The sequence below is a fragment of the Dermochelys coriacea genome, chromosome 3, assembly GCF_009764565.3.
Source record: "Dermochelys coriacea isolate rDerCor1 chromosome 3, rDerCor1.pri.v4, whole genome shotgun sequence".
Classification (NCBI taxonomy): domain Eukaryota; kingdom Metazoa; phylum Chordata; order Testudines; family Dermochelyidae; genus Dermochelys; species Dermochelys coriacea.
In genome coordinates this window covers 139,504,441-139,518,778 of record NC_050070.1, presented here as the reverse complement: position 1 = coordinate 139,518,778, position 14,338 = coordinate 139,504,441, and the positions used below count along the sequence as shown (strand labels likewise).

The window sequence follows — 14,338 nt, the reverse complement described above, 5'->3', positions numbered from 1 at the left end:
AAAGGATTTAGAAACTCCAGTATAAAATAGAGATGGCGCCAAATGCAAAATTCTGATGTGGGGAGATTTAAAATTAGATCCAAAGTTTGTGGTGAAGATGGGGGGGATTTGAAAATGGGCACAGATTCAATCTAATGCATATGGGACGTGGAATTCAGATCAAGGTTTGGGTTCTGATTCCAAAGTTCAGATGGAGGATTTTTGCTCAAGTCTACTCCTTTAAAAAAAAAAAAAAGTACAAATGTACTCATTGAATTACAAAAATCATGACTAATATGTAATATTTCAATCTGAACAACACAAATCCAGGAGTACTGTGCTGTTCTACAAGAACAGCTAGTGAAAAGGACTAGAAACAAAAAGTTCAACTGTCACATTGCACTGTGCAAACTGAGTGAAGTAGGAAGGGTAAAGGAGGAGCACAAATGGTAATACATGATTAAAAATAAGGTTAAAATCTTGGCTATAAACAAGGAGATATTTTAGTTACCTTTTTATTAAAGAAACAGAATTGTGGATAGAAAAAATGATTGCCTTATATATGATTTTTTAAATCATGACAATGTTTCTTTAAGAAAGCAAAATTAGACCCACCACTTTATAAAGGTGCTAAAAATAGTACTCACAGCATTTTTTCAAACAGCATTGAAAGATGGGCAAGTCAAAATTATGTATTCAGTATGACCATCTCCTTCCAAATCTAGCCTGGTGTTAGCTTGTGTGTAAGATTAAGCCAATTGAACCTAGGAATATTTGTGTAAACTTTATACACTGCAGTATCTTATAATTAACATAGTTTTCCAAAACATCAGAGATGTATTGAAAATTAGGGAACATATGTGACAGAGATGTGAAACAGGCCTGCTCTATTTGTTGAAGGCTCAACTTAAACAAAGACCAAAAAACCACACACAATCTCCAAAAACAAAAGATGAAAATAAGGGGCAGTAAATACAGAACATTACAATCAAACTGCATGCTATTTTAAAATAGGTATTTCTAAGCTTTCTGACATAATGCTATAAGATACCTAACAGGCAAGATCAGTGAATGCTTTCCTAAATACGTTACACCTGAATGAGTTACACAATGTAGCCTGCATTGCAAACAGGCCATAATCACCAAGTTTTCCATCACAAGCTTTTAAAGCCTATTTTCTGCAGTGTGGCCCCTCTGTGCTTGAACTCCTGATTCCATTTTGTACCACATGCCTCTTCTTGTAAGAGGAAATAATAGTGCTACTGTTAGATATGTAAATGTGTCTAACATCAAGTAGGTCCAACAGATCCACTATTTTGAAGGGGTTTAAATCTTGGAATAAGTAGATGCTGACCAATCAATCTATATTGTGAGACTCGATGTTCATCTCCCACAGTTTACTCCATATCTGTGCAGTGCCCAGCACAACTGAGTTCCAATCACAACTGGGTAGGCACCACTGCAATACAATAGACACATACACACACAAAAGTTTCTTTTCTGAATGTTCTACACATTCAGAGAGCTAACTTACCTGTGACAGAACATTTTAGAACAGTTTTCAACTACAAATTCTCAATATATTTAATACCCTTACCTGTGGGGAAATTGTAATGCATTAAATGCTGATCCAGCAAATTAAGCCCCCAACCCTGCAAACACTTATGCATGTGCTTAATGTTATGACTGCATGTAGTCCCATTGACCCCAGCAGCATCACTCACATGCATAAAGAGCATATGTGTTTGCAAGGTTGAAGCCTTAATTTGCACAGACAAGGTTTGAATCTGAACTTAGCACATGCTATTTTGGAGGTCTGAAATGTATACTTGTAAGATTTTCACCCAGAAAGTCACTTTACTAAATTTAATAAAAGTTGCTCACCTGTAAAGACATTGGGAAAGTTATCAGTAGAAGCCTGGACCCCTGAGGACTTTCTTGAGCGAGTCAAAGGCTCTCTTTCTTCTTGCAATCTCTCCCTGGACCTCCTGTACTCCAATAAGTCTGCAGAGCCAATCTTTTTAGATATTTCACCTTTGTGATCAGATAACTCTTCTGTCCAGTCTGCTGATCGACTGAAATAACCAGCCAAACTGACGGACCTTTGCTTCTTGATTGATTCCTTCTCTTTTCTGTGGAAGGACTCGCGTCGTCTCTTAAAAAGGGGGCTCTGGGATGGGGAAAGAGAAGGTGACTGACTGGGAGAACTCAGCTGCCTAGTTGTAGTTTTGATGTAACATGGGTTAATTAGGTATGGCTTAAAGCATCGGGAACTGAGCTGAGGACTTCCCACTATCTCCCCAGCTGACAAAGTGCCATTTTTCATTTCAGTAGAAAAACCACTCTCCAGTGCCTCTTGGCTGGCTGATAAACTGCATTTGCCTTCCTGAGTCTCAGCAGCATGATCATGGCCTGCCTCTGAAAAATCATCATCTCTTCCAGAACCTGGGAAATCAACAGCTTGTACTTCACTAATTTTAGTCTCCGAATCTGCTGCTGGGAACAGAAACTGGAACGCAGAACTGTCTATGTGAGACCCATTTTCTGACACTGCTACATTTAAATGTGGATAATCCTTGAGTTCACTAGCTACAGCATTCACTTCAGCCTCAAGATGTTCCTGTTCAGCAGTCCATAGCTTGTGTTCTTGTGTTTCAAATAAATGGTTACCAGGATACGCTGTTACATTTGCTGTATCTTTCAGTTCACTTTCAATTTCACTGAGGGGAATGTTTTCTGTAATTTCAGCTATTGCTGAGACAGCCAGCTCAGTTTCTGGGCTACTCTCTTTGTCACTGCTAGTCACTGAAAGAAATCGTTCAAGATCTAAGGGGGCTGCTTGAGAATTAGCCATGTGTGGATCCATTGTTTTGGTGACCTGCTCCTCAGTTCCGATGTTAATTGCTCCCTGCTGCTGCTGCTGTCTAATAGCTTGCTGGATATCAGAAAGCAAATCCTCTTGTTCTGTGGCTGAATGGAAACTGTATATATCCGTATCGGAGCCAGAGCTGGTCCTTTGTCCATCCTGTGCCTCTGCAGCAGCTGGGCGAGTTTCATTAGTAATTTCAAAATGCTCAACATCTGTGTCCGAGAGACCCGCTTCATCTGCGGAAATGCTTATATCCGGAGTTTTGTTAATAATTGAACGAGCACTGTCCAGCTCCTCTGTATGCAAGGCCTGGCTTTCTAAAACATCCTCCCTTGAACTACTGGTCCCATCTTTAGCCTTGGACAGATTTTTTCTGATCCTCAGATTTGAAAACACTGATGCCTTAGAGTCTGACTTACCCTTCTTTTTGCCAGATTCACTTCCTTTACCATGCTTCCCCAGTCCTTTTTTGCTTCCTGCTCCCTTCTTTGTGCCTTCTGTATCCTTGGGCCCAGAAACATCCTCTCCTCCTTCACATACATCACCTGTATTTTTCTTTAGCTTCCCATCTTGGTTCCCCATGATTTTTAGCAATCCAACCCCTTCAGAAATCAAGCCATGCTGCTGGATTTCATTCACTTGGCCCGTCAGCGAGCTCCTCTCTAGCAATCCAGGTTTGTTTTCAGACGGCGGTGATGCAAGCGACGCAAACGCTTGCTGTGCCTCTCCCCCATCTGCTAGAGCTGCCTTTTTGCATAATATGCTGCTTGCACTGTGCTCTACTGGGACATGCTCAGTACAGCACTGAAAGCTGCAGACAGCTCCTTCCAATGGCTGCTTCTGACACAGTTGCTTTTTCACTGTGGATCTGCTACGTTCCTCTTTCTTTATAAAAGATTCTGTGAAAAGTGTTTCCTTTATAAGAGTTACTTCTTTTTCCACTGTTTGAATTGCTTGCATTGTAAGCTCAGGGGAGATCACAGCTCAGTTTGTTATCAAATAGCTACAATTTCAGGACTTCAAAGTTCAAAATTCCTGGAAAAAAGAAGAAAATTAAATGAGAGGTACCATAATTACTCTGTCATTACCTAGAGAAAAACTAATAAGCCCCAAAAATACAAATATGCTCGTTTAATAATTTATAAAGTTCTTAAACATGTTACTTCAATAGACTACACAATACCATGTGTAGTTTACACATTTAGCTCATATGTACCATAAAGACAGAGTAAAATAGGTTCTCCTTTAAAAAAACGAAAAACAAACCTCTCTAAAAATAAAAAATGGTGTGTTTGCAAACTGATCCGTTGAACACACTTTCAAAGATGTACATTGAATTTTGAGTGGGATATTGTATTCATATAATTACCATATAAAACAAACAGTTTGTATTCTGAGAAGGTACATATATAATTATTCTCAGGACAGTAAGCTCATCAATATTAAAAACACAATACCATTGTTTCCTCTTATAAAAACATTTGATATGAAACTAATTAAATCAAACAGCACCAGCCAAATGCAACTCTGAAGTAAAGGATACAGGTAAAGTGTTCCCCTGTGTATATATATATATATATATATATATATATATTTTATAACAATTGGCTTAAACACTGCTGCTGGTTAGCTATTTGAAACTACAAACAATATTTTATATAAAACAGATATTTTATTTTTCTATTTCTGGTTCACATGCACGAATACATGCATTTCATTTTTTAAAAAAATCCTACTTTCAAAACAAATATAGTGCAATTTTGCTTGTTTTGTTTGTGGGGTTTTTTTGGGGGAAGGGGGTCCTTTGTAATCATGGGATTAAAATTCCATGAAGTAGTTTAACTAAAATGGAAACAAAGGGGTATAAGAACACAGAAATTGCCAGGCTGGATTGGCTCAGTGGACTCTCTAATCCAGCATCCTGTTTCTGACAGCAGCAGTAATTGATGCTTCAGATGAAAGTACAAAAAACCCTATAGTGGGCAATTATGTAATTAGCTGCTCATAGGGGAAGCTTCTTCCTAACACCTATCAGTTAGTAATTGGTTTATGTCTTGAAGGTAGATGTTCTCAGCCACACAAATATCTAATCATCTGGTGTATTGCATCCAATTTTGAGCCCCCCACTTCAGAAAGGATGTAGACAAATTGGAGAGAGTCCAGGGGAGGGCAACGAAAATGATCAGGGGGCTGGGGCACATGACTTATGAGGAGAGGCTGAGGGAACTGGGCTTATTAAGTCTGCAGAAGAGAAGAGTGAGGGAGGATTTGATAGCAGCCTTCAACTACCCAAAGGGGGGGTTCCAAAAAGGATGGAGCTAGGCTGTACTCGGGGTGGCAGATGACAGAACAAGAAGCAATGGTCTCAAGTTGCAGTGGGGGAGGTCTAGGTTGGCTATTAGGAAAAACTGTTTCACTAAGAGGGTGGTGAAGCACTGGAATGGGTTGCCTAGGGAGGTGGTGGAATCTCCATCCTTTGAAGTTTTTAAGGCCCGGCTTGACAAAGTCCTGGTTGGGATGATTTGGTTGGAGTTGGTCCTGCTTTGAGCAGGGGATTGGACTAGATGACCTCCTGAGGTCTCTTCCAATCTTAATCTTCTATGATTCTATAAATCATACTAAGCTTTTGGCCTCAGTGATGTACCTTGTATCAATGAGTTCTACAAGATAATTATGTTGTATAAAAAGGAATTTCCTTTGATCAGTTTCAAACTAGTTGCCTTTCAGTTTCAATGGATGTCTTTGTTCTTGTATTATGAGAATGGATAAATAGGAGTTCACAATTTACCTTCTCTAAACTAAACAGCCCAACTCTGTCCTGTTTTTTCATGTGGAAGTCTTTCCATGTCCCTAATATTTTCATTGCTCATATCTGAACCGCCTCTATTTCTACCATACTCTTTTGGAATTAAGGTGATCAAAACCAATAATGATATTCCAGGTAAGCATGTACCACTGATTTATATAATCTTAACTAACATACATAACAGTATCTTATGCCAAATTTTCCCATTGTATTGTCCACCCCCTTTTCCCAATCATTAGTACAGAACGTCTTATGGCACTTTTTCCTCAGTTCATTGACCCTTTATTCCCACTGTTTGTTTTCTGCCTCTTAGGCAATTTCTAATCTATGGTAGTACTTTACTGCCCACGCTATTATTACATACATTCCTTAAAAGCCTCTTGTGAGGGGATTTTTTTCCAAAAGGCTTTTTTGAAAAGTTCAATTAAATTATGTGAACCAGTTCTCCTTCATCTACTCAATAAACCTTACAGAAACTTAAAGCATAGTTTAAGAGTTTCTATCCTAATATAGGGCTCAATTCTGCCACTGATTTTGGCTACTTATGTATAGGCATGACTACCTGGCCCTTTCCTGGCCAGTCTGCATCCAATCCAGTAAAAATAAAAAATAATAATTTAAAATAGGATATTATCCATTAATTATTTATTAATAATTTTTAAAACCATTATATATGAAGGGATAGATAGTAAATAGCAATGGATATATAGGTATTGCAAACCAATAATCCAAAGTTAAAATATGGAAACAAATTAGCTAAAATTTAGTTTTGATAAAATATACAGAATGGAAGCTCCAGGATCTTTATATGTCACATAGCCATCATGTCGACTGTGGGATATAAAACGAGTCTACAAATGTTCTCTTTAAAATTTCTCTCTCTCAATACCTAATATTTCCATCACTCCACTTGTAAGCACCCCAAACATAAGGCCAAAGAAGTGGATATTTTAACCTCCATTAAGTTCTTGATCTCTACCTCGAATTCGAGGTAATGAGTCACTTTCTCTCTGTGGGCTTGCTCCAAACTCTTGGCATTATTCTCCCACCGCACTGTAACATCCACCACCACCGCATCACCTTTTGTAAATATAATATCTGTTTTTCTCAACTCTCCCCTAATATTTCTTAAGTGGGGTTCTACTAAAGCTTTCCATCCTAATTTAACAACCTTATCTATAACAGCCAAAACTACCCTATTGTGTCTTTTAATTCTAGCATCCTTGGTTTTATAACATTGTCCGGAAATGCGGGGCATCGTTTCTCGCACCTTGCCGCACCATCTACAAAAGGCATTTATTTCCCTCTTCCTCACACTAACGTTTCCCTTGTAGGGTATATATTTGCTTTAAGTTGAAGTGCTGCAATAAATGAAGAAGACTTAATCTTACTAGAATTTTTCATAAATGAATTACTAATTCATTTTTAAAATACTTAATTCCTATTCCCTGGATCGCAACTCACATCATCTTAAAAATTCTTCTCTCCATTTTCTAGGATGGGGGTGTTGCTGCACTAAATATCAATATCTTATCGATTAAATTTTCTCCAGCATATAACTATGAGAGATCTATCCAACTATTTTTGGAGACAATATGTCTCCTCCATTTTTGAACTAGCATATTTCGAAATTTGTATACTAAATTTTGTGAGCGCAAGACCTCCGTCCCTTCCTCTTGAATAAAATAATCCATCAGTGGTACATTGCGGTAAATGTAAATTTTGTTTGGCTATTTTTCTAACTAAAACATCCAAATCATTTAAAAGATAAAAAGAGGTTCTATTAAAAGTAGATTATAAAATAGCTTTGGTAAAATGAAAGTTTGTAAAATCAATAATTTCTGAGCCGGTTTTAAGGGGGCCCTAATCAAACTCTCACTCCATTCATTCAATTTCTCCCTGAGTGACAACCCTCTAATACCTATCCAGGGATCTATTTTTGCACCTAAATATTTCTCAAATTCTCCCGGTTGAACATACTCAATTTTCTCAGTCCCTATGTTCCAATTTTCTTTTGGATTCACTACATAAGTTTTATATTTCGATAAAATGTGGAAACCTTTAGTCTTCTTCACATCGATACAAAGATTACTACAAAAACACTCTAAATATCCAAATTTTTAGCCATCCCTTGATATGAATTACTTAAAAATTGCCACGTCGTCGGCAAATGCCAACAACGTGACGTACTACCCTGAACATAAAATCTACTTCCTTCTAATTCTAGCCTAGTTAAAAGGGGATCTATAGCAATATTAAATAAAACCAGAGAAAGGGGGTCACCCTGTTTGACCCTCCCAATTAAAATGACTCGGCATGGAACAGGACTACTCAGCATGACTAAAAGTGACAGAATGCGACTCCTAGTAATTATAACAAGCATTCATAAGCCTGATCCTGCAAACACTTATACACGTGATTAACATTAATACTGCAAGCTGACCCACTGAAGTCTGCCAGACTCTTGTAGGACTAAAAAATGACACTTGGTTCATAAAATCATTTTTGAAAATATAGTATTAGCATGACTGACAAACTATTTAGGTATATACACATACATATGCTCAAATACATGCAAGCACAAAAAACACTCTCAGAACTGCACTTACATTAGTTCATTGTGCATCAATCAACTAAACAGTCAGGTTTGTTTGAACAGAACTTTTTCCTTACTAATTTTGTCCTTCTCTATTTGCTAAACATTCTTCTTCATGTCTCAGTATGACTCCATATTAGCACGGGATTCCATTTTAGCAGTTCCCAATACATGGTCCTAAGGTCACATTGTTAAAAATCACAAGTCAGGAAATTTAAAATTTCAGGCTCCAACATCATCAGTTCTGTCACAATACATACTGTATGTGCCATATTGTCTACTCATGTTGTTTTGAGTTAAATATGTACCTTAATATACTCTGCCTTATGTAATAAAATGCATACCAGAAATGTTCACAAACAGAGTTAAGACACATTTATAAAAAAAAAAAATCTTAGAAAAAAATTAATATGTCTGGAAATGACATATTAGGGAAACAGTCAGTTCTCCACTGCCATATAATCCTCTATCACACACATTCATTTTATTCAACTGACCCAACCCACCCAACCTTAAGTATTCCCAGTCATGGCTCCTGGGTAGGCTGCCCTCTTTGGAACCCTTTTCAAGTCCCTCAAGTGCACCCCTTACAACAGGTAGGCCTGTGCGTGCGTCCCCCCCCACCCTTCACCCTGTGGTGGGATCCCACAATCCAACCACTCTGCAATGGGGTCTCTAGGTTACACCTCTCTGGATGCCTAGAGGTGAAACAGTTGGCCATGTTACCTAGCAGGTCCAACTGGGCGTGGACCCTGCCAGAGTTCCCCCAGCAGGAGCCTGTGGTCAGTAATAGCATGCAGACACACTGAACAGGAGCAGTTTTCACCAAAACAACGTATTATTTATTTTGCTCAAATCAGCACACAGAGATTAGAAAAGTTGATTTTAAATTAGCAAAGAAACCTATAAAACATATTGTCCAACCTATGCTTGGTATTCCCCTCACGCACCTGTCAGACATGACATAACCTCAATGTTACCTCCTCTCTCTGGATATCAAGTCACAGATGGCTTGCTGCAGATCCTGACTCTCAATCAACCTCTTCCTGGGTCAGCCTCACAGCCTGCTCACACTTTCTCCCTTCCAGTTCTGCCAGGGCCACCTTTTAACCCATTAGGGTCTCATGATCTCAAGTTTAGCCTTATGAAAGAAAAAACATCTTAGTCTGGATTGTGCCCAGCCCAGTAGTTTCTTCCCCCAATTGATGGCCCAGCCATTGTTGTTTTAAGGGCTTTGAAGCAGGGTACCTGAGGCTTCCTTATTTGCATCACTGCAGTACTCTTTCTGGGTTCCTTAACCACCTCACTTTTTACAGCTTCCTTTGATTTGACTATTTACATTCAACAGGGAAACAGGTTCATACATAATATTAGTAAGAAATAATACATGTTTTCCCAATTTGTCACACCCTCAATTTACATACTTAATGGAAATATATTGCTGAATTATAGATTTAATGAACTTTATGTAGTAAAGATTTAAACAGGAACATAATTCCAAGTTACCTTAAGGCCCTGATCCTGCAATTTGTAATATGAGGCTGAACCATAGCACCCGTACAGAGCCTCAGTGATTTCAGCAGGCCTCTGTGTGGGTGCAGCAATCTGCCTGCGTATTGTAAACTTCAGAATTAAGTCCTTAAATTAAGAATTCAAATGTTCTGATAGGGTCACATGTAAGTGGACTAGAAGAATATTATTCTGAATAAAATGGAGATGGTTGATTTGTGTGGTGTTTTAAATTGTGTTAGTTGCCTGGAGGCGTAGGCTATTTCAATCAAAAGTAGATTTTGCAAAATACCTTTAAAACTGCCAAGTTGCAACAACTAAGATATATTTTTTTTTAATATAGTGAACACTTAAGATACTGCAGTGCTATACCAGACTAGTGCACTGGAAATTAATTCCTTTAATAAGAAATAGACTTTGATAGCTTGTTAGTACAGTCGTTGTTTGGATCTTGGTGTACATTTTTTTGTAATTGTTTTGGGTCAGCATTAAGGTTTGATATGTGGTGTAAATTGTGGGGGGTGAGTGGTGAAGGATAAGGTAGAGAAAGATGTTATTTCAGCTGCTGTGACCCAGCTTCCCAAATTTCCAATCAATGCTCACTCCAGACTTCACAGGAGCTACCCACATGCACAAGGATCCAACTCTGCAGATCAGCTTCTAGACTAGGGTCTATAGTAGGGGTTACTGTATACTATAGGACATCAAAGAGCTCTTTTCTATTTGTTCAAATATTCTATGTATCTTGTATTTGAAAAACCACCACCACTAGCATTCTGGCTATTTACGCATGAAAATGGCTGCTTAATGGATCCAGGTGTCAAGAGATCAAATGCTAATTCATTAAATGTGGTCACATTGCCCTTTTATTAGTATGCCATGATGCATACCACCTAGAGCTATAATCTGACCCAGATACAAGCCAGATAAACCTTTTATGCTCATATGAATACATGGACCAATGTCCCTCTCACCCTCTTCAAAATCAAATAAATAAATAAATAGCTAGTTAGCTAGCCGGCCTACATACTCTTGCAAAATGTGCTTGAGTTCTCCCTGTATCTGACATAAATGCTGATCCTACAATCAGTTCCATTTATGCTCACTCAGATCTGATTGCAGGACTGGGGCAATGAACAGGATGGGTGGGGTCAGTTTGCATTATTATATGACAGCATCCTAATTCATATCCACAACAGGAAAGTTAAGTTTAATTCAGATCACAGCTAGTGGAGTTTCACCACCAGAAATGTAATTTCAGGCAGTTTTGTTTGATTTTGCTCCCTCACGAGAGCAACTTGCCAAAAATTAAAGTTGGTCTTGGGACCTGAAGTTTTTTGGAAATACTAGTAACGTACTGATTAAAAAAAATCTATAACTTTTATATTTTTAGTTAAGAATTTACAACTATAAAGATTGTCTGTCAATTTAGTACAGAATCATTAGCCAATTCTCCAAAGTGCCTGCCTATTTAAAACAGGGCAATATCCCCATGTGTTAGTTACATTGAAAGTGTCCTCAGTTATCCATACTTTAGCCCTAATCCAGCCACAAGAATTGTGCAGGAAAATCCCTGCACCCATGCAGAACCATGCTGATTTCAGTGGGGTTGCCCAGAGGTTCAGGTATGCACCAGCATAATTCTCTTTGCGGGACAGGGACCTTAGGCAAAGTGAGACTACCTACATAAGTAGAGTTAAGCATATGTATAAGTTTTTGCAGGATCAGAGCTTTATTCACTGCTCTGCATTCATCAGTACACGTGGATAGTCAAGTTCACTATGGTATGTGCACCAAACTACTAGCTCTGTTTATTTCCTTCAAGACACAGCAAGGTGTAAAAATGGCATTTTAGGATAAGTTACCATGAAAGTGATTGGGTGAAATGCTCTCACTGAATATTTGGTAAGATTTGCATACATTTGTTGACACAATGTAAAGTATAAAATACTTTACAAAACAAATTTCAATCACGTTTTTCATTTATCAGGCACAACATAAAACTGAGCAAAAACATAAAACTAAAATCAATAATAGCTAAAAGGCAGCATGGCCCAAAATAAATTTCTAGGATCAGGGTGTAAACTCTATTAAAATAGAGAGAGAAAGAAAAGACACACATGTACTCTATAACAGAGAGAAAAAAAAAACTCTCTCAGGAAGTCAAAAAGCATCTTTAGCCTTACAGGAAGACTGAAATCAAATTAGAACTATTCTTAAAAATGTGGCAATTTACAAGTGCCAAAAAAGGTCAAAAACATTTCAACAAAAGCCCAAGGTCAGTCCCCAATGCTGCCTGCCTCACTGAACATTTGTAATCAGCCATACTAGTGATATATACTGATATAATATAGCATGGGTGTAGATAACAGATATCCTGATACAGCAACAATAACCTTCTGATCTGTTCACCCCTACTAAAAAGCTCAAGAGAAGCTTGCAACAGTGCACAGAACAGAATAAAAAATGGACGTTTAAAACTTACAACTCTAGATGCATTTTCTCTGCACTCTCAGATACATCTTGAATCAAGATATATTTATTTTGGAAAAGTAAATCATTATTATTATTAGCAACAGCAGCATCACTGCTGTTACTCCAACTTGCACTGAATTGTCCTCTCAGCTACCACTCAGCACAGCCCTGCTGCTTACTCAGCTCCCAACTGGGAACAGGAAGAGCCACAGGCAGCTTTGATTTCACTCACCTGAGGCAGATCTTGAGTTTCCTGAACAAAGCTAAAGCAGAGCAGCTCTTTACCCAGAGGTGGGGAAATCACTAGGGAGGAAAACAAAAGCAGCAAGATCCCCACCATACTTCACTTTGAACATGCTGACTGCCTTCTAACCACATGATGGCTCACAGCTGGCAGAGACATGAACTGGAGGAAGAGAGAGCTACAGCTAGGGGAGATTATAGTCAGTGCAGGGTTATAGAGCTTTGTGGTGATCTCTAATGAACTGGGTAGGGAGCTGAGGTTGTTTTATGATGATTTACTTTAGCAGCACTGGTTAAGACCATATAAAGTAGCGACAATAAGGCATCATTTCACAGTAAAAATACATACTGAAAATTTTTAATTTAAATGTGGATTTTTAAGCAATCAGTGCTTTAGGCCCTAATTCTTCAATGAACTCTAGACAGGCAGACCTCTGTACCCAGGAGTTACTCATGGCAGGACTGGGGCCTTTACTAGTAAAATGCCCAATGCAGGGAAACCACAAGAATCTCTAGAACAAACAGGTGGAAGGAGATAGCTAACCAGCAGTGACAGTGTGGTTAATACTATGGTGATATCCTTAGCACCTAACAATACAACCTGCACAAAAATAGAATGTAAGAGGAAACTACACTTCCTGGTTGGTTTAGTTATTGAACCCTCAGGGCCAGAGCAACTAATAGTCCCAATAGTACCCTCAGCATGGATATATATTATGTACAATAGGTAGCAACATCATCTCACACTGCTAGGAGACTGAGTAGCAGATGGGCATCTACTCCAGGAACTGAAAATAGCCAGTTCATGCCAAGAGAGACTTGCCCACTCCAGCTGTGGGCAAGTGAGGTGTCCCCTACTCTTCTTTTAGCAGCTGTGTAGGGGGACCCTGGCTGATCCCTCTTTTCAGATATCTGTGAAGAAAGTACTATACCACTGACACTTAGAAATGTGGTTGTGGCAGGGCCTGGCCACCACTGCCAGTTGGCTGGTTGAGGGTCCTTATTCCCTGAAGCAGTGGGCCCTCTAGGAAAGGACTCCTCCTGACACACTAGCAGGGGATGCTCTCCATAGAGATTCTTACCACCTCCACCACAGCTGAGGACTCTGTTAGGGTAGAAAGGAGATCACAGGGGTGAAGACCCTACACACAAGGTGCTCTGCTGGGAAGGCAGAAGGGTGGCAGGCAGGACCCTCCCTCCACACAAAGATCTATGTCATTAGAATGAGTGGGGTGGTGTCAATGGGCTTCGTCCTTTACATACAAGAGCCTGCTGAGGAGCAGCAGACAAGGAGCTCACGGTTGCTCAGGTTCTGGCTGGCTGGGGGCCTCAATCCTTAGTCAGCTGCTCCTTGTCTTCAGGCAGGATGGGTTCTGATTTGGAAGGAATAAGACTCAGTCTCTATTTTAAAGGATCGACTCCTTTCCTGGAGCTGTAGGGTAGAGAGTGCAGTGGGGATCTTTGACTTAGCCTCCCAATAAAATATACAGTTAATCGGGTGAGTCGTGGAAAGAAGCTTATACTTATTTTTATAATGTAAAGGCAATTAGATGCCACAACTGAGGAGCGTACAATTGCCTTGACAGAATATAAATAGAGAATGATCATAATAGCCATTAACTGCCTCTAGGAAAATGTCACCTAATCCATCCTCCAGAAGACATTGAGGAATTTGTATACTGAACAAAACGGACATAATAAAAATCAATTCATTACGGGTTCTGCTTCTCCTTTGCTGTTTCTGCCCAATATGTCTTAGGGGGAGTAACTGAGACCCTCTAGCCCTGGCACCTGTTGGAGTCAAGGGGGAATTGAACATCTGTATAACTCCATACTGTACAAAACTCAGGTACACTCTGGA

The 14,338-nt window shown here is 39.1% G+C and overlaps 1 protein-coding gene across 5 annotated transcripts in view; it reads right to left on the bottom strand.

Moving 5' to 3' along the window:
* FMN2 (formin 2) overlaps positions 1 to 13,837 on the bottom strand; it is a 277,143-nt gene extending 263,306 nt beyond the window's left edge. Inside the window, exons 1-4 of one of the 5 annotated variants that reach the window (XM_043511421.1) lie at positions 13,777 to 13,837; positions 12,467 to 12,537; positions 9,201 to 9,391; positions 1,864 to 3,883 (exon numbers count right to left, since the gene is read on the bottom strand). In XM_043511421.1, the coding sequence (XP_043367356.1) occupies positions 1,864 to 3,808 (1,945 nt within the window). In that variant the 5' untranslated portion in view covers positions 3,809 to 3,883; positions 9,201 to 9,391; positions 12,467 to 12,537; positions 13,777 to 13,837. Of the gene's footprint in view, positions 1 to 1,863; positions 3,884 to 9,200; positions 9,392 to 12,244; positions 12,435 to 12,466; positions 12,600 to 13,776 lie in introns of those variants that run through there. The other 4 variants (XM_043511422.1, XM_038397360.2, XM_043511423.1 and 1 more) reach the window with 4 other exon arrangements.
* Between the last annotated feature and the right edge of the window lie 501 nt (positions 13,838 to 14,338).